At 41.9% G+C, this 19621-nt stretch overlaps 1 protein-coding gene across 2 annotated transcripts in view; it reads right to left on the bottom strand.

The window, feature by feature from the left end:
* Positions 1-19621, bottom strand: part of SCD (stearoyl-CoA desaturase) — a 58279-nt gene that overhangs the window by 12829 nt on the left and 25829 nt on the right. For both annotated transcript variants that reach the window (XM_040362333.1, XM_040362332.1), the window contains exons 2-3: positions 11205-11456; positions 1026-1156 (exon numbers count right to left, since the gene is read on the bottom strand). In XM_040362333.1, coding sequence (XP_040218267.1) covers positions 1026-1156; positions 11205-11448 — 375 coding nt within the window. In that variant the 5' untranslated portion in view covers positions 11449-11456. The remainder of the gene's footprint in view (positions 1-1025; positions 1157-11204; positions 11457-19621) is intronic.

Genomic DNA, 19621 nt, shown 5'->3' with positions numbered 1-19621 from the left:
GGATCACTGAGAGGCAGAGTGGTTCCAGGCTTCTGGGCGGATCCCGACCATATGGTAAAAATGTTGTTTGGGTACAACGTTGTATGACCGTGCAAATAACACTCAAAGCGTGAAAATTGGCCTAGGCAGGAAGGGTTGAAAGATCCCCATATTGAAGTTGTTAAAGTGGTTCTTAAGTTAAAGGGGTTGTAAAGGTTTGTTTTTTATTTTCTAAATAGGCTCCTTTAAGCTAGTGCATTATTGGTTCACTTACCTTTTCCTTTAATTTCCCTTCTAAATTTGTTTTTTCCTTTGTCTGAATTTCTCACTTCCTGTTTCTCCTAAGTAAGCTTGCCCCCATCATCCGAGCCGTTCTGGCTGGGGGATAGTCAACCAGAACAGCTTACTAAGGAGGAACAGGAAGTGAGAAATTCAGACAGAGAAAATAAACATTTAGCAGGGAAATCGAAGGAAAAGGTAAGCGAACCAACAATGCACTAGCTTAAAGAAAATAAAAAAACAAACCTTTACAACCCCTTAAAAAGTTTTTTTTTTTACCTTAATGTATTCATTGCATGTGGTAAAAAACCTTCCACTACCCATTCCACCATACCCCTTCCTAAACACACACTTGACTCCTCCATCGATCCAACGCTGTGCCCATCTCTTTTCCTGGTCTCAAAGGACATTCTGAAAATAGCAGGATCCTTAGACTACTGCTGCTCTCAGTTAAATCCTGTGAGGAGGGCGCAGAGGGTGTAGCCCCGCCCTGCTGTGTGTGTCATTGGATGCACACAGCCCGGCTCAGGAGTGTGACCGCTGGGGTGTCCCCATAGTACAAAAAAAAGAAGAAAGGGCGGACAGTGACAGCGGGGGAACTCCACAACAGGAGGTAAAGGACTTCCCAATGTGTTGCACAGAGCAGGTAAGTATAACATCTCATTTTAGGGGGAGGGGGGAATTGAACCCAAGGTCTCACTTTTATTCTGCTGTAGTAAATATTCCATCCTTCAATTTTCTGCACAGTGATCATATAAAATGTTTACCTGAAATGCCATTGTATTTGAAACTGCCAGAAACATCTTCAGGGGGAGCTTGGCTTTGTAGGATCTGTGACTCCAGAGGCGATGGGCACCAGCAGTCACTCCAAGGGCACTCATCATAAAGCACAATACAGCTGTGAAATAATGACACTGATCTGTTAGATATGTGAATACAACATCTTCAACATTCTGAATCTAGTTTCAAGCTAGTTAGATCATCATTGAGAGAAGCAAGTCAAGGCAATATAATTATTGTGAAATAATTCAGCTTTTATACATATGCCCCTGCAATGCCAAATACGTACTAAATTTCAAGGTTTTCTTCACACTTTATTAAAAATTACCTGCCTTTAATAAAACATGGTAAATAAAACAGAAAAACTTACTCCAGCATTTGTTTCAGATTCATTGATCCATGAGCCTCTGCCCTTCTCTTTGTGGTAGCTCAAACTGGATTGCTATGAACATAATTTGCATAAATATAAAACATCCCAGTATGCATACTTCCTTTAGACACTGCTATATCTTGTATTGTTTTTGCGTTATCACATTCATTTTATTGTAACTGGCTTGTAACTGCAGTGTTTTGGGATGAGAGGACACAAACTGCCGTTGCAGATGGTGATTTTGCACAAAGCCCTGATAGGAGGCAGGTAGGTCAAGCTAACTGAGAGGTTATTAGTATGGACAAGGGCTTTGAAGACCCGTGGATCTAGCAATGCTAATGATTGTACTAGTGATGGCGATGCCAGTGAAAACAGTTGCTAAAGCACTGCTATTTTTAGCGGCGCTTTACCAAAGTTTTTGCAAAGGTTTTCAAGCGCTAGCGGGGCGCTTTTAACGCTAGCAGCCGAAAAGGGGTTAAAACCACCCGCAAAGCGTCGCTATAGCAGCGCTATGATGGTGGTTCGGCCGCGCTGCCCATTGATTTCTATGGGCAAGGTCGGTGGAGGAGCGGTGTACACACCATTACAAAGATGCTGCTTGCAGGAGTTTTTATAGCGTGCATCGTCCTGCCAGTGTGAAAGCCCTCAGGCTTTCACACTGAGACTGCAGGGGAGACTGTTTTACAGGCGCTTTACAGGCGCTATTTTTAGCCCAAAAGCACCTGAAAAACACTCCAGTATGACAGGGGTCTTTAGGGGGTGTGCTAAACTGTTTCCTTGCCATCAATGTCTTCCACTGTAACTGGGATCTAGAAAATGAGCACACTGGCACCTAAGCTCACAACATAAAACACAGGCTTCCTAAACAAAGGCATCTATTACTGATTGGCATTCATAGTCAAATTTGCCAGTATATATTAATGCTATCAGGTGACTGTGGAAAATGTAAAAAAAAGTCTGTGGCCAAAACAAAAAAAAATGTGAACAGGCAAAAAAAAAAAAATGAGATTTTGACAAACTTTGTTACAGATTCCTATCTTTTGTTATTCTGAAAAAAATGCTGTTTGTTTTTTGTCCATATGCACGTGAAGAGTGAATCTGTATGGGAGTGGTTTTATAATAATCAATCAGCTGCTGCACTTGCAGGGCTCTGATGAGGAAAGTCGCAGGGTCCTTTTAGATATGCTTTCCTTTTGGGAGTATCTCACCACAAATTAAATTTTTGTGTTGCAGGGGATGCTCATAATCTGACTATCTTAGTGACGACTTCTGGGAAAATCCTTGAGCCAATCACACAACCAGGAAATTACATATCTGGGGGGGGTGGGGTGGTCTGTACACCATTTGTGTACAGAATGCCTCTAGGGTGCCATATTGTATTGCATTTTACAGCATTGCAGATTGTAAAGGAAATAGTGGTGCACTGAAATTAAATTTTACGGCACCGAAAACATCAGGATGCACTTTGTCGAAATCTAAACCGAAAAAATATATATGTTTTTATAAATAATTGTATTATATTCGACTTTTTAATTAATATCATGAATTTAAATAAATATGAATAAAAAACCTGCTTGCTGCATTTTTGGTGCATATTTGGCCAGAACCTCCCCATTGAAAACCAAAGCAAAAACAAATCAAAAATGCACTCGTATTGTGTTTTCAATGCATTTATTGAGGCATATGACCTATAAAAAAACACAGTAAGCAGTTAAAATCATGGGTGTTTTAGGCAGCCATTATTCACATCGTTTTTGCTTTCAGCACAATGCTGAAAACCCCTATTTTTAGGTGTTTTTTCGGTGGCCGAAATGTTGATGCATCACTAAAAGGAAAGGTAATGTTTAATATGACACAATTATATGTGCTATATTATTTTCATTTGCTAATTTTTTTTCCGACAAAAGTGGAGTTACCTTTTAACCACTTGACCACCAGGCCTATTCTGGCACTTCTTGTGAAAATCACAATTTTTTTGCTAGAAAATTAATCAGAACCCCCAAACATTATATATTTTTTTTAGCAGACATCCTAGGGAATAAAATGGCAGTCATTGCAATACTTTTTGTCACACCGTATTTGCGCAGCGGTCTTACAAGCGCACTTTTTTTGGATAAAAATCACTTTTTTGAATTAAAAAATAAGACAACAATATATTTTGCCCAATTGTTTTATATATTGTGAAAGATAATGTTACGCCGAGTAAAATGATACCCAACATGTCACGCTTAAAAATTGCGCCCGCTCGTGGCATGGCGTCAAACTTTTACCCTTAAAAATCTCGATAGGCGACGTTTAAAAAATTCTACAGGTTGCATTTTTTGAGTTGCAGAGTAGGTCTAGGGCTAGAATTATTGCTCTCACTCTAACGATCGCGGCGATACCTCACTTGTGTGGTTTGAATACCGTTTTCATATGCGGGCGCTACTCGCGTATGCGTTTGCTTCTGCGCGCGAGCTCATCGGGATGGGGCGCTTTAAAAATTTTTTTTTTGTTTTCTTATTTATTTTTATAATTTTTTACACTGAAATAAAAAAAAAAAAAAAATTGATCACTTTTATTCCTATTACAAGGAATGTAAACATCCCTTGTAATAGAAAAAAGCATGACAGGTCCTCTTAAATATGAGATCTGGGGTCAAAAAGACCTCAGATCTCATATTTAGACTTAAATGCAAAAAATAAAAAATAATGTTTCTTTAAGAGGCTGGGCGGGAATGACGTTTTGACGTCACTTCCGCCCAGCAGAGCTATGAGGACGGGTGAAGGAGATTTCTCCTTCAGTCCCGTCCCCGCTCAGCTGCCGGACACATCCGATCCCCTCCGCCGGCGGCTCCGGTAAGCGGCGGAGGGTGCGGGAGAGCGGCGGGAGGCCCCTCTCCCGCCACCGATAACGGCGATCTCGCGGCGAATCCGCCGCGGAGACCGCCGTTATCGTGTACACCACCACCCCCTGAAAAGATGAATATCTCGGTTGTGGCAGCAGCTGCTGCCGTTATCGAGATATTCAACTTTAAAAACAGGACGTCTTTTTGACATGGGGCGGTGGTCAAGTGGTTAAGCTGCCCTTAGTGTCACTAACATAATAAGTGTCAAACGCTAAATCCGCTGCCTGAATCCTTAACCTAACCCCTAAAAGAAGCCCATAACTTAGTCTAACCTAAAAAATGTAACCCTAATCTAATCCCTATGCTTTAATTCTCTACCCTAAGGCCTCGTACACACGACCGAGGAACTTGGCGGGCAAAACACATTGTTTTCCTCGTCAAATTCTTGGGCTTGTCGAGGAACTCGACGAGCCAATTTTCTCCATTCCCGTTGAGGGAAAAGAGAACATGCTCTCTTTTTGGCTCGTCGAGTTCCTCGACAGTTTCCTCGATGAAAAACATACACACGACCGGTTTCCTCGGCAAAAAAACTCTCCCACCAAGTTTCTTGATGGATTCTGCCGAGAAAACTGGTCGCGTGTACGAGGACTAACCCTTCAACCTAACCAAAGTCTACTTCATCATCAACCGTCCTAAAATCGAAACCCCTAAACCTTAGCTAAGGGATCCCATTAAAATGACAAATGACGGGTATATAGTGGTGCCTACACATATCTGAATGCAGCATTATTTAGGTAAAAAAAGGCTTTGGCACTTCCTGGTACTGTGAAAGCATTTAGCACGAAAACAAAGGAAGCAAATGTGATATATAACTCAGCAAATGATGCATTGGCAACTGCATGATGATATTTGGGTAAAACCTTCAACTATTTACAAATAAACCCCTTGGGTCAGTTACACGGCCTTTCTCAGGAATAAAAGAGAAACACGTTCTTGTGGCGTAAGTGATTGTTACAATACTGCTGCACCAATTATATATAGTAGTTACAACCTGAGAAATATTTTCCCAAGAGAACTCGTCTGATCTCAGTGCAATTATCTGCTTTAGATTAAATTATAGATTTTCATAATATTAGCAGTGATAAATGAAAACCTGTAGATGAAGCATTCTCAAGAGACTTTGCTATATAATGTACACACTGCTTGTTCGAGAAATTTAAACAAATACATTTATTAACAAGCAGAGAAAAGTTGTTTTTTCGTTTTTAAGCCCAGGTTCACACTGGGTGCGATTTCATTCGATTTGAGATGCGATTTCACATGTGAAATCGCATCTCAAATGCCGCCAATTGTACAGATGTCTCTTAAATCGCGGCCGAAATCGGGACTGCCGGCGGGAGTGAAATCGTGCGAGTTCAGCTGAACTCGCACGGCTTCACTCCCGCAGCCCAGTGTGAACCAGGGCTTAATGAGACAAAAATGCTTGTACCATTAGTGAAATAGATAGTTTGCCTGCTGACTGGAGGCTCATACATTTGTTCAGGAAGGGCTGAATAATTGAATTAGCAGGATAAAGCCCTGAACAATTGAGATCCCATGAAAATGCACTGCGTTAGTTCTTTATGAAGAGTGGCTTTGTGACCTTCTGGATGATTGTTAAATGTAGTATGACTTTATCAAAATTGTTACTGTGTAGTCTACCACTAAAATGTTAAAATTTTACAGGAAATGGCGTACATGCGTATATCATGGTGAATAAGTATTATAATTAACTTTAAAATGGGATGGTAAATAAAATGAATTGCTAATTACACCCATTTTTCAGCTCAGACTGCAGTGGTGTAACACGGGGTTGCAGAGGCAGTAATGGCGGCTCAATCTGTTTCCTTAGCTTAGCTCTAATCCTGGCAAGTAACATAATCGCAATGAAGCCTGTTGTGTTAAAACCAAATAACTAACTGCAGGTAAGGCCTGTATATACATGACCTATCATGATCTATGAATAAGGCACCATGCCTAACGCATAGACATGCTCTGCTGCACCTCCTGCTCTTACTTCACCACCGTATAATGCAGAGTAATTGTGACAAAGAGAAGTGGGAAAATGTATACAGAATTTGAAGGCTAAGTTCACCTTTTGCACCATATTATATCCGTATTTAGGATGTACCATGTAACATGGTGCAAATGCCTCCTCTCCCATCCTTAACTGTAGAGCTAACACTTGGGGAAGGAGGGGCAGTACTCAGCCAATCAGGGCTCTGTCAGACAAACACTTTTACAGAAATGGAGGGGCACAGGGATAACATAACATATAGATCTGTTGGCAATTCGTTGTCAAGTCATAGGCTGGGGTGGGTCCTTGTCCATTCTGATTTGTTTACCTGCAATGTAAACAGGGATCGCATACCTGTCTGTGCTGTCTGGCAGGGATGCATAGATCACATGAATCAGAAATCATAAAATTTTATATGTATTTTAACTGAAGCTGGAGTTCAACTTAACATTTACACAATCAGGCCCAGATTCTTGTCCACTGGGCGTATCTCTGCGGCGGCGTAACGTATCTGATTTACGTTACGCCGCCGCAAGTTTTTCAGGCAAGTGCTTTATTCACAAAGCACTTGCCTGTAAAGTTGCGGCAGCGTAGCGTAAATCACACGGCGGAATTCAAATTCGGCGGGTAGGGGGCGTGTATCATTTAAATGAAGCGAGTCCCCGCGCCGAACGAACTGCGCATGCGCCGTCCGTAAAATATCCCAGTGTGCATTGCTCCAAATGACGTCACAAGGACGTCATTGGTTTCGACGTGAACGTAAATGACGTCCAGCCCCATTCACGGACGACTTACGCAAACGACGTAACTTTTAAAAATTTCGACGCGGGAACGGCCATACTTCACATTTGCTGCGCCTCATATAGCAGGGGCAACTTTACGCCGGGAAAAGCCTAACGTAAACGTCGTAACTTTACTGCGTTGGCCGCGCGTACATTCGGGAATTTGCGAATCTAGCTAATTTGCATACTCGACAGGGAATCCGACGGAAGCGCCACCTAGCGGTCAAAATTTTTTTTTGCAGTTTAGATCCGACGGCGTGAGAGACTTACGCCTGTCGGATCTAATGGATATCTATGCGGAACTAATTTTAAGAATCAATCGCATAGATACGACGGCTCAGATTAGGACTTACAACGGCGTACATGGCGCTGCGCCGTCGTAAGTCCTTTAAGAATCTGGGCCTCAGTGTACAGTTATATTGAGTTATGTCCTGAATTCATCTCTACGGGGCAATGCCAAGTACTACCAAGTGAGGAACAACCCTTCCTGATAATTTATAAACTGTCAATAAACATTCGAACATCTAATAATGTATTTGGTTCAGAAACTGTGCTTGTATGAACCTGTGCCAATTCTTTCTGCTAAATAAAAGATGTGCAATTTATTATCTATTTCATACAATGTGCTCAGTCAATAAATCCAATAGTCTAATCCACTTAGAAAAGATATCTGGAATCAATTCTGCCTAACAGCATATTGTAATGACTTTAAAAACGTGACTGTTTATGCTGTTGATGCCCCAGTCAGCATCACTGCAATTCACAAATAGCTGTGTTCCAGGGCCCATTTATATCTAAGCATGTGTGCAGAGCTGTGCTTTGTGTTGCAGTAGATGTGCTGTCTTGCATCAATATGCGTTTCTTTTGTGTACTGATAGGCGTTCTGATACCCAATGACGCTTCAATGTGTTTTTGACTTTAGAATTTTGGGGTGCATAGGGTTAACAGCAATTAATGAAGCCTTGTTAATATTGGTTGCTGGTTGATGCACTGCCACGGAGTCTCCCAATTCACTAAAGTACAGAAAAAAAAGGGGTGGCAGGGATTTACTAAAACAGGAGCAGACAGAATCTGGAGCAACTGTGCATAGTAAGCAATCAGCTTCTATCTTCAGCTTGTTCAGTTAAAGTGGTTGCAAACCCTCATGCCGCGTACACACGACCGTTTTTCGGGATGTAAAAATTTAAATTTGTAATGGTTTAGAAAAAAACAACGTTTTTTTCAACCCGATCGTTAAACCAGCCTTGCATACACACGATCGTGAAAAAAAAATGCTCTAGCAAATCGTGGTGACGTACAACACATACGACGGCACTATAAAGGGGAAGTTCCATTCGGATGGCGCCACCCTTGGGGCTGCTTTTGTGTTAGTAAAAGACGATTCACGCTTTTTAGTCTGTTACAGCATGATGAATGTACTATCTCCATTTCGAACGCTAATTTTACCAAAATGAGCGCTCCCTTCTCATACCTTGCTTCTGAGCATGCACGTTTTTTTCACATGGTTAAAGCCCACACACGACCATCTTTTTACGACGTTAAAAACATAGTGAAAAATTAGAGCATGTTCTAAATTTTTAATGGCCATCTTTTACGTCGTGAAGAATGCTCTTGAGCCCACACACAATTGTTTTTAATGACATAAAAAAAAAACGAAAAAACGGTAGTGTGTACGCAGCATTAGGCCCCTTTCACACAATCAGCCCAATCTAATCTGTCTGTCCATTTTTCAGGCGGACCCAATCGGGCCACCCATTGTCTTCTATGAGGAGGCGGATGTCAGCGGGTCGGATCAGATGACAATCGGATGGAAACGGACATGCAGTCTGCTCCATCTGACCTCCCTGCATAGCGGAGCGGACCTGTCATCAGCCTACTCAGCGGGGATCAGTTCCGATCCCCCACTGAGCAGGCGGATTTTGTTTGGATGGATCCGCCCTGTGTGAAAGGGCCCTTGCATATACCCAGTGAGGTCACTGGCTTTGGGTGATACACAAAAATGAAACAAATCCCCCTACATAAGTTGTACCTGTTTATCTGCGGTATTCTCTTCTCTACAATACATCTGTTCAAAGTGCAGAATTATAAAGCTTGTCAGCCAGTCCAGTAAAAGGGGGAGGAGAGCTGAAGTCACCTCTGCAGAGTTCAATGAGGAGAGCTCTGAGAGCTGATTGGAGGGAAGGGACACACCCCCCTCCACACAGCACACAGAAACAGAGCTGAGGCTGTCAATTAGCTGGAGATCCTCCAGTGTCATCATTTTTCTCTTGGTGTCAGATTTGATTTATGCTGATAGCAGAGGAATGGGGCAGCAGACAGAAATACAGTAAAACCTTGGTTTGAGAGTAACTTGGTTTGAGAGCGTTTTGCAAGACAAGCAAAATGTTTTAATACATTTTGCCTTGATATACAAGTCTTGATATAAGAGTAGCGTCATGTCACAACTGAGTATAAAAAGGAGAGAGGAGCCTCTAAGTGCAGAGCTGCACCAGGTTTTGCATGCTCCAGTTTTAGTGAATCAACCCCAAAGTGCTCTTAATTGAGACAAGTATACACTATAGAGATAGATATGCTTTGTTCATATTTCATGTCTGAGGTTTACAACCACTATAAGCTCTGAAAAGAAAATATTTGCTTTGTTGTCATGCACAGCTGCTGCTGATTCTGCTTGCTCCAGTATTAGTCAATTCCCTTCACTATCTTTACTATGTGGAACATGATACATGTGTTTTAGCAAGTCGGAATGCACGCAGTTAAACGCAACAGTATAAATGGGTCCAATGTATTGTTTGGAAAAAAGACTGAGAATTAATCTTGCTCAAAACCTTATTAATGTATCCAAATTATTAACATGGCATAACTCAACAAAATATCAGAAAAAAAAATCTTCAGACATATGTAATAGGGGCTCATTCACATCACAATGTGCATTGTACTTCGTTTTACTGCATGTTGAACTTCATTTCTATATGCACTCTTCCTGTACAGGCCACAATAAAGTTCATAATTCCAACTTTTTTTTTCCATGATGTGTGCATCGCATGACATGCATATTTGTGTGTTGTGTACAAATACAGACATGTCCCATTTGTATGCAACGCACCTGTAAGATGTGAACAAGTCGCATAGAAAACATTTGTTTTCTATGTGTCCTTGTGTTGAGCCTGAGTTCATCAGCATAAATCAAAGCAGCTCAATGGACATGGTGTGGATGAGCCCTAAGGAAATGAGAAAAGTGAAATAACTCAAAGCAAACCATCAGCATTCATCTTTCCATCACCTGACATCAATGGTTGCTATGTTGTATTATTTCAAACTGCATTTTAGATTTGCTGTTTCCAATAAATAACCCCATGGTTCAAAAACGTAACTAAAACTAGTATATTTGTGCAGCCACTCCCACGGTTCGCCTAGCGGGTACGTTTTCTCCTAAAGCATAATGTATGGATCATGGATATTGGAGATAAGCTTGGGCATCCACCAAACTCATCTCTATCTGAACTTCCAAGCTGCACTCTTTTTCACTCCAGCCAGCTGTGGGCTAGGGTCATTCCCCGCCCTATAGCACTAAAGAATGGGGCAGGATGCTGGTGATTTCAGTGCCCTTACTTGGACACATGACCATATTTTGCCAAGGTCAGTGACTAAATATGGTATCTCTTTTAGATCCACCCACAACTATGTAGTGTAAGGCCTGCCTGACTGGATACATTATTTTGGTAAACCTAGGATTGAGTAAACAAAAATTGTATGACCCTAAGAAAGATTTGTTAATTGGTTTTAATAATCAATCTAAACACCTTTTGCTGCTGACCATTTGAAGATTCAGGTTCTGGCCCTGTCTTCTTTATTCTTGCTTTATTACACAGTGGGGTTGATTTTAGAACCGGAAAGTGCAAACTGTGGTGCAGCTCTTCATGGTAGCCAATCAGCTTCTAACTTCAGCTTGTTCAATTAAGCTTTGATAAAAAACAAACAAAAAACAGAAGCTGATTGGTTTCTATGCAGAGCTGCACCAGACTTGCTTCCTGTTTCCGTAAATCATCCCCAGTAGTCTCTGACCTCAAACAAGCATGTGTTCTGACATGATGACACCTGATATTAGTGAACATGAAGAGTGTAATGTCTTACCCCAAACCAAGGTAGCAGGCTTTGCTGCTGGTATAAGAAAAATCCCATATAGTGCCGCGCCATGTAGTAAAGTCATCAGTATGACATTTCTCCATACTATTTTCATGGGAGGTCTGGGACCTTTCTGCTCTTGATACGAAGGGTCAAATATATCATCCGTCATTTCACGATGTGCTCCAATATCCTCAGCAGTTACACTGGGATTTTCCACACATGTACTCACAGTCTGACTCCCTCGATACATGATGAAATCTGCAAAACAAAATAAATATTATAACTCTTAACCTCCCTGGCGGTATGATTATTTCAGATTTTAGGTGCTGAAAGCGGTACCATTATTTGCAAGGAAATTTGGTGTTTTACATTGTAGGCCTGCAATTCTTAGGAATAACTCACTTAAATCTGTCCAAACAAGAGTCTAGCAGACATCTCGGGTATGAAAAAGTTTGAAAAACAAAATCATAAATTATAATATAATAAATAATTATAACAAATAATATTATAATTATAATAAAAATTATTCAATAATGTAATCAAATCAAAATGACTGAAATTTGCTCAGTTGCAGAATTGTCGCTGTCATTACTTTTATTTTTTAATGACGAATTTCCCCAAAAATCGATATCGCACAATTCTGCAAGTGATTATAATTTATTATCGCTGTTTTCTAGCTGATCTAAAACCATTTTTGACATAAAGGGACACTTTTGGTTGCTATGGACAATCTACAGTTTCCAGGCAGAAAGAAAGGTTTTTATTATATAAAAGTACATGTAGGGCACTGGGCAGACCACTAGGGACAAGGGGGGTGTGTATTTTTTACATACAGTACTGTAATCTATAAGATTACAGTATACTGTATGTAATGTGTTTATTTACTTTTTTGAATTTGGCGCCGTTCTCCGCCCCCGTGCGTTGTAACGTCGCAGGGAACGGAGATCGGCGGCACACAGGGACACTGGGACACAGGGACGCCGCTCACACAGCAGGGATGCATCGCAGGATCCAGGGACAAGGTAAGTAACTTTGCCTGTGGCTGACGAGGCGATCCCGAGGCTCGGGGATACCGATTTTGGTACCGCCAAGGGGGGTTAAAGCAATAAGCACATCGAAGTATGTCCATGCTATACAAAATATGTAATGGAAACAGTGTAGTGTTAAAGTTTTTACTAAACCCAGGACCCTGCGTTCACTATATTTGGTCTCCCACAGAACATGTAAATGCAATTATTTTAGTAAATATAAACGGCTAAATATCTTTTCTTATCAGCAATACAGGGAGTGCAGAATTATTAGGCAAATGAGTATTTTGACCACATCATCCTCTTTATGCATGTTGTCTTACTCCAAGCTGTATAGGCTCGAAAGCCTACTACCAATTAAGCATATTAGGTGATGTGCATCTCTGTAATGAGAAGGTGTGTGGTCTAATGACATCAACACTCTATATCAGGTGTGCATAATTATTAGTCAACTTACTTTCCTTTGGCAAAATGGGTCAAAAGAAGGACTTGACAGGCTCAGAAAAGTCAAAAATAGTGAGATATCTTGCAGAGGGATGCAGCACTCTTAAAATTGCAAAGCTTCTGAAGCGTGATCATCGAACAATCAAGCGTTTCATTCAAAATAGTCAACAGGGTCGCAAGAAGCGTGTGGAAAAACCAAGGCGCAAAATAACTGCCCATGAACTGAGAAAAGTCAAGCGTGCAGCTGCCAAGATGCCACTTGCCACCAGATTGGCCATATTTCTGCAACATCACTGGGGTGCCCAAAAGCACAAGGTGTGCAATACTCAGAGACATGGCCAAGGTAAGAAAGGCTGAAAGACGACCACCACTGAACAAGACACACAAGCTGAAACGTCAAGACCGGGCCAAGAAATATCTCAAGACTGATTTTTCTAAGGTTTTATGGACTGCTGAAATGAGAGTGAGTCTTGATGGGCCAGATGGATGGGCCCGTGGCTGGATTGGTAAAGGGCAGAGAGCTCCAGTCCGACTCAGACGCCAGCAAGGTGGAGGTGGAGTACTGGTTTGGGCTGGTATCATCAAAGATGAGCTTGTGGGGCCTTTTCGGGTTGAGGATGGAGTCAAGCTCAACTCCCAGTCCTACTGCCAGTTTCTGGAAGACACCTTCTTCAAGCAGTGGTACAGGAAGAAGTCTGCATCCTTCAAGAAAAACATGATTTTCATGCAGGACAATGCTCCATCACACGCGTCCAAGTACTCCACAGCGTGGCTGGCAAGAAAGGGTATAAAAGAAGAAAAACTAATGACATGGCCTCCTTGTTCACCTGATCTGAACCCCATTGAGAACCTGTGGTCCATCATCAAATGTGAGATTTACAAGGAGGGAAAACAGTACACCTCTCTGAACAGTGTCTGGGAGGCTGTGGTTGCTGCTGCACGCAATGTTGATGGTGAACAGATCAAAACACTGACAGAATCCATGGATGGCAGGCTTTTGAGTGTCCTTGCAAAGAAAGGTGGCTATATTGGTCACTGATTTGTTTTTGTTTTGTTTTTGAATGTCAGAAATTTATATTTGTGAATGTTGAGATGTTATATTGGTTTCACTGGTAAAAATAAATAATTGAAATGGGTATATATTTGTTTTTTGTTAAGTTGCCTAATAATTATGCACAGTAATAGTAGTCACCTGCACACACAGATATCCCCCTAAAATAGCTAAAACTAAAAACAAACTAAAAACTACTTCCAAAAATATTCAGCTTTGATATTAATGAGTTTTTTGGGTTCATTGAGAACATGGTTGTTGTTCAATAATAAAATTAATCCTCAAAAATACAACTTGCCTAATAATTCTGCACTCCCTGTATAATCAGCCTTGTGACTTCTATCAGTGTCTGGTTAAAGATTGCAGTTTTCATTCTCTTCTGATTGTCCTGCATGACCCCTGACCCTCTGTCTGGACAGTGCTAATCACATGCAACCCCCCCCCCCCAAAAAAAAAAAAACACACCTATCTAGCAGTGGCTTAACTAGAACCTTCAGGGCCCCGATGCAAGAAACCCATGAAGGTTCCCCCTAACCCCCGGACAGGGCTCTTTTCTCCGAGCCCTGTGGCGGAACAGAGCACGGTCGCAAGTGGGTGGCTGCATATAAAGGAATCAATTTCTCCATTTCTCCCCTGCTTCTTCTCCTCTCCCTCCCAAAGGCATTCAGCGGCTGCAGGAGGAAAATGGAGGGATCAGTTCCTTTATGTCGTGTTTCTCAATCTTTTTCCAGTCAGGGCACCCTTGAAGTTTACCCCTAGGTGAATAGGGCTACACGGCAACCACCCTTCAACTGTGTGCATTGCATGCAGTTGCAGCATAGTGATGATGCATTTAAGGGGTTAAAACAGGCGGTCAGTAGGTAACATATTGTCTCTTTACCGGCTGTCAAATGCCTCTGAAAAACAATCTGAGCATGGATCGCTTTTTAAAGGAACAGCATTTTTTTGCTGGTACTGATTGTACACATATAGGGGTCAGGATTAAAAGCACATACATAAAATGTGCATACATTCATGTAAAAACACACACACACACACACACGCATATACTGTATTTATACACATACACACACATATATAAAAACACGCGCACACACAATACACACACGAATTTACTGTATATATATATACACACACACATATATAAAAAAAAAACACACACACACACACACATATATATATATATAAATGCACATATAAACCAGTGGCGGCTGGCACTCAATTTTTTTTAGGGGGGCGCAAGCAAATTTTAAAAACATCAGCGCTGAAGTGTGAATGACAAAACGTGTAATTCGCATTTGAGATGCCATTCATTTAAAGGACACTTCAAATCGCGGTACGGGTTTGCCCCGATTGTTACCGTTAAATACAGTAATTACTTTACGGTCATTACTGTACTTTTTTGCCTGGATAAATGGATTAAACCACCAAATACAGAAAGGCTTCTTTACAGTAATAGCTGTGTACATTTTGGAATAAACTCCCTCAAGAAATAGTTCATCCCAATTCGGTTGTTTTTAAAAAAAAAGTACGTTATGCATTCCTAAATGCACCAAATATAACTGGATATTAACATTTATATGTAAACACAGCAAAGATTGCTGATCCAGGGAATATCTGATTTCTTTCAAGGGATCAGGAAGGAGTATTTTCTCCCCCGCTGGAGAAAATTGGACCATGCCTTATAGGGCTTTCTTTGACTAGACTGAGTCTCAAGATTTTGTACCTGACAGAGAAAATATTTTTTGGTTGAATGACAGATATAAAAATATTGATTGATGAAACTAGAAACACTTTTTATCATAGATCTAGCCATTCATATGCAGACCATGGATAATTTTCTGCAGGACGAGTGGTGTGCACATGTGTGAACTAATAACTTGCAGGAAGTACCTGAAAGTTTATCACACTTCTTGCATATAACAGCTATCTATTCTTGCAAAGAAAAGAATACAAAATACTGTACTGTTAATGTTACCTGAATAATTACCTAAAAGCCCCAAGGAATAAGAAGTGTTTTTTTTTTTAATGAGGAGCTCCAGTCCTGAAAAAATACAAATACTGTAGCTGCTGACTTTTAATATAAGGACACTTACCTGTCCAGGGGTCCCGCAATGTCAGCACCCTGAGCCAATTCATCAATTGGCTTTGGGTGCAAGTGCTGCCATTGTAAGTAAGGGAAAATAGCAGTGAAGCCTTCAGGCGTCACACCTGGTTTCCTACTGTGCATGTGCCAGTCACGCTTTCTAAATGGTCCCACTGCCTCCTGGGACCTGTGTGTGTGTGTGGGGGGGGGGGGGGAGTGGCGTTGCTGGAAATACTTGTAGATTGCTGCGGCGATCTTACTCGGAAGTAGAGCTGCACGATTAATCAAAAATCTCCAGGCCGGATGACCCGCGATTTTCAGGTGCGGCCATAGGAAAGTCCCCGGCTTCGGCCTAGCTCCGGAGTACGGCCATCTTTGTACACCCGGCGGCGGCTGTCTCGTCAGGAAGTGACGTTTCGTCGCCCCCATCTTGCTCCACCTCACACTCCTGTACAGTAATGTTAGTTAGAAGGGGGGCAAGCGGACATCTTGTTACACCCAACAGAGTAATAACTTTCACAGTTATTTTCAACACAAAACAGAGCTTATATGTTTAAATAAAGTATATGAAAATCTGACACACTGTTTCCATGTTAAATTTTAAAAGCAACAGCAAACCACACATGCTTGCTAATGTGACAGAATACCTCCTGATTTTCACATTTAGTTACCGTATTTATCGGCCTATACCGCGCACTTTTTTTGCCCTGAAAATCAGGGCAAAATCGTGGGTGCGCGATATACCCCGATACCCGCTTCCCGCGCTCAGTTTGAACGCCTCTGCCGACATATACCGAGCGCAGTACACTCGGGTACATTTGGCCAGGCTCGGCTTCACTCGTGGTCACGCTCTGTGACGTTTATGCGTGAGAAGCCGAGCGTGGCCAAGCGTGCCCGAGTGTACTGCACTCGGTATATGTCGGCGGAGGCGTTCAAACTGAGCGCGGGAAGTGGGGATTCGACTCGGAGACAGCGCGGGAGAAGGACACCACGAGGCCGCAGACGGACGCCTGACCGGACAAGACACCAAAACTAAGTAATAAAATGTTTTTTTTTTACAGGAATTTCGGGTCTACATTAGGGGTGCGCGCTATACACCGGCGCAATACCCCGATAAATACGGTAAATGTGAAAATCAGAGTTGTTCTTTCACATTAGCAAGCATGTGAGGTCAGCAGGTTTGCTGCGGCTTTTAAAATGTAACATGGAAACAGTCCGTCAGATTTACATATACTTTATTTAAGCATATAAGCTCCGTTTTGTGTTGAAAATAACTTTAAAGTGGTAGTATACTCTGTACTACCACTTTTACCTACAGGTAAGCCTGTAGGTATAAAGAATATCTCCTAAACCTGAACGGTTTAGGAGATATTCCCCTCGCAATGCGCCTCTGACCGCAGCGGCGCATGTGCAGCGGGGATCCTCGGCTAAAGGCCCGGCAGCGGCCGCCAGACCTTGCCGGCAAGAAGTCTCCTGCGCGTGACAACATTGACACTCCAGCCACTCACAGCGCTGGAGCGGCGATACCCGGAAGACACGCCGAGGCAAGATGACATCTCCCTCGGCGTGGACCAGGTAAGTTCCCTACGACTCGTTCCAAGGTAAGTATTTCATAATGAGCTAGTATGCAGTACATACTAGCTCATTATGTCTTTTGGCTTTCAGGTAGGTTTAAAAAAACAAAAACAAGAAAGGGGTTTACTACCACTTTAAATATATTTTTTTTTTTTGAGAATCGTGAGAGAATCGTGATCTTCATTTTATGCAAAAGAATCGTGATTCTCATTTTGCAAAGAATCGTGCAGCTCTACTCGGAAGTGGGAGCGGGTACCTGTCAAAACCAGGTACCCCCCCCCCCCCAAAAAAAAGTGCCAAATGTGGCAGTGGAGGGTGGGATGGGTGCGATCAAGTGGAGTCTCCCCTTTTGGGTGGAGCTTCACTTTAAAGCGGGGGTTCCGCCATCCTGGAAGTTTTTTTTGTTTTCTGTTAATTTAACGCTTGTAATGTTAAAGCTTGTACTCGCACGTCTTATGATGATACTGCCCTGCATTCTGATTTGGCACGAAATGTGTCTTTATAAAAATATCCTCAGGACTTTTCCATTTTGCTTGTGGGCAGCGTGAAGCCCACAAGCAAATACTTTCGGGAAGCGGATGTTTAAAATCCGGCGAGATTTCGTCTAGTCTCCTGGAAAGCATGACGCTGTGCCCCCAGGAGACATAGCAAAAGACTGCCAGCAAATCACTCGGGCACACAGAAAGGGGAGAGACACACCAACTCCCGCGGGAGACAGACCCGGAAGTGTCTGCATCTTAACAGAGAATAAAGGTATGTAAAAGCATTAAAAAAATTGCATAGCGAAATGTTGATGTAGATGATAACATCTTATGGATAAGCTATACTTGATATTTAGAGTGAACCTCCGCTTTAACAGAGAATTAAAAAAAAATAATAAAGCACTTATTATAGTATGCTAATCCCACCATGATTCATGTCACCTAGATGTAAAAATGTATTGTTTAAACAATTCAAATGCTACTGAGGAAAAAAAAAAACAGCTAAATACAGTACAGACCAAAAGTTTGGACACACCTTCTCATTCAAAGGCCCCGTACACACGACCGAGTTTCTCAGCAGAATTCAGCCAGAAACTCGATCGGAGCCGTATTCTGCCGAGAAACCCGGTCGTGTGTACACTTTTGGCCGAGGAAGCCGACGAGGAACTCGTCGAGCCAAATAGAGAACATGTTCTCTATTTCCTCGTTAGTCAATGGGGAAACTTGGCTCGCCAAGATCCTCGGCGGCTTCACAAGGAACTCGACGAGCAAAACAATGTGTTTTGCCCGTCGAGTTCCTCGGACGTGTGTACGGGGCCAAAGAGTTTTCTTTATTTTCATGACTATGGAAATTGTAGATTCACACTGAAGGCATCAAAACTATGAATAACACATGTGGAATTATACATAACAAAAAAGTGTGAAACAACTGAAAATATATTTCATATTCTAGGTTCTTCAAAGTAGCCACATTTTGCAGCAGACACATCTCTAGAACTGGTAAGAGGAGACTGTGTGAATCAGGCCTTCATGGTAGAATAGCTGCTAGGAAACCACTGCTAAAGAAAGGCAACAAGCAGAAGAGACTTGTTTGGGCTAAAGAACACAAGGAATGGACATTAGACCAGTGGAAATCTGTGCTTTGGTCTGATGAGTCCAAACTTAAGATCTTTGGTTCCAACCCCCGTGTCTTTGTGCGACGCAGAAAAGGTGAACGGATGGACTCTACATATGCCTGGTTCCCACCGTGAAGCATGGAGGAGGTGTGATGGTGTGGGGGTGCTTTGCTGGTGACACTGTTGGGGATTTATTCAAAATTGAAGGCATACTGAACCAGCATGGCTACCACAGCATCTTGCAGCGGCATGCTATTCCATCCGGTTTGCGTTTAGTTGGACCATCATTTATTTTTCAACAGGACAATGACCCCAAACACACCTCCAGGCTGTGTAAGGGCTATTTGACCAAGAAGGAGAGTGATGGGGTGCTGCGCCAGGTGACTACCTCTTGAAGCTCATCAAGAGAATGCCAAGCAGTAATCAAAGCAAAAGGTGGCTACTTTGAAGAACCTAGAATATGAAATATATTTTCAGTTGTTTCACACTTTTCTGTTATGTATAATTCCACATGTGTTAATTCATAGTTTTCATGCCTTCAGTGTGAATCTACAATTTTCATAGTCATGAAAATAAAGAAAACTCTTTGAATGAGAAGGTGTGTCCAAACTTTTGGTCGGTACTGTATATACTTACAGTATG

Source organism: Rana temporaria, chromosome 8 (assembly GCF_905171775.1).
Source record: "Rana temporaria chromosome 8, aRanTem1.1, whole genome shotgun sequence".
Lineage (NCBI taxonomy): Eukaryota > Metazoa > Chordata > Amphibia > Anura > Ranidae > Rana > Rana temporaria.
The sequence above is the reverse complement of the archived record's forward strand: the minus strand, read 5'-3'. Positions and strand labels throughout refer to the sequence as shown.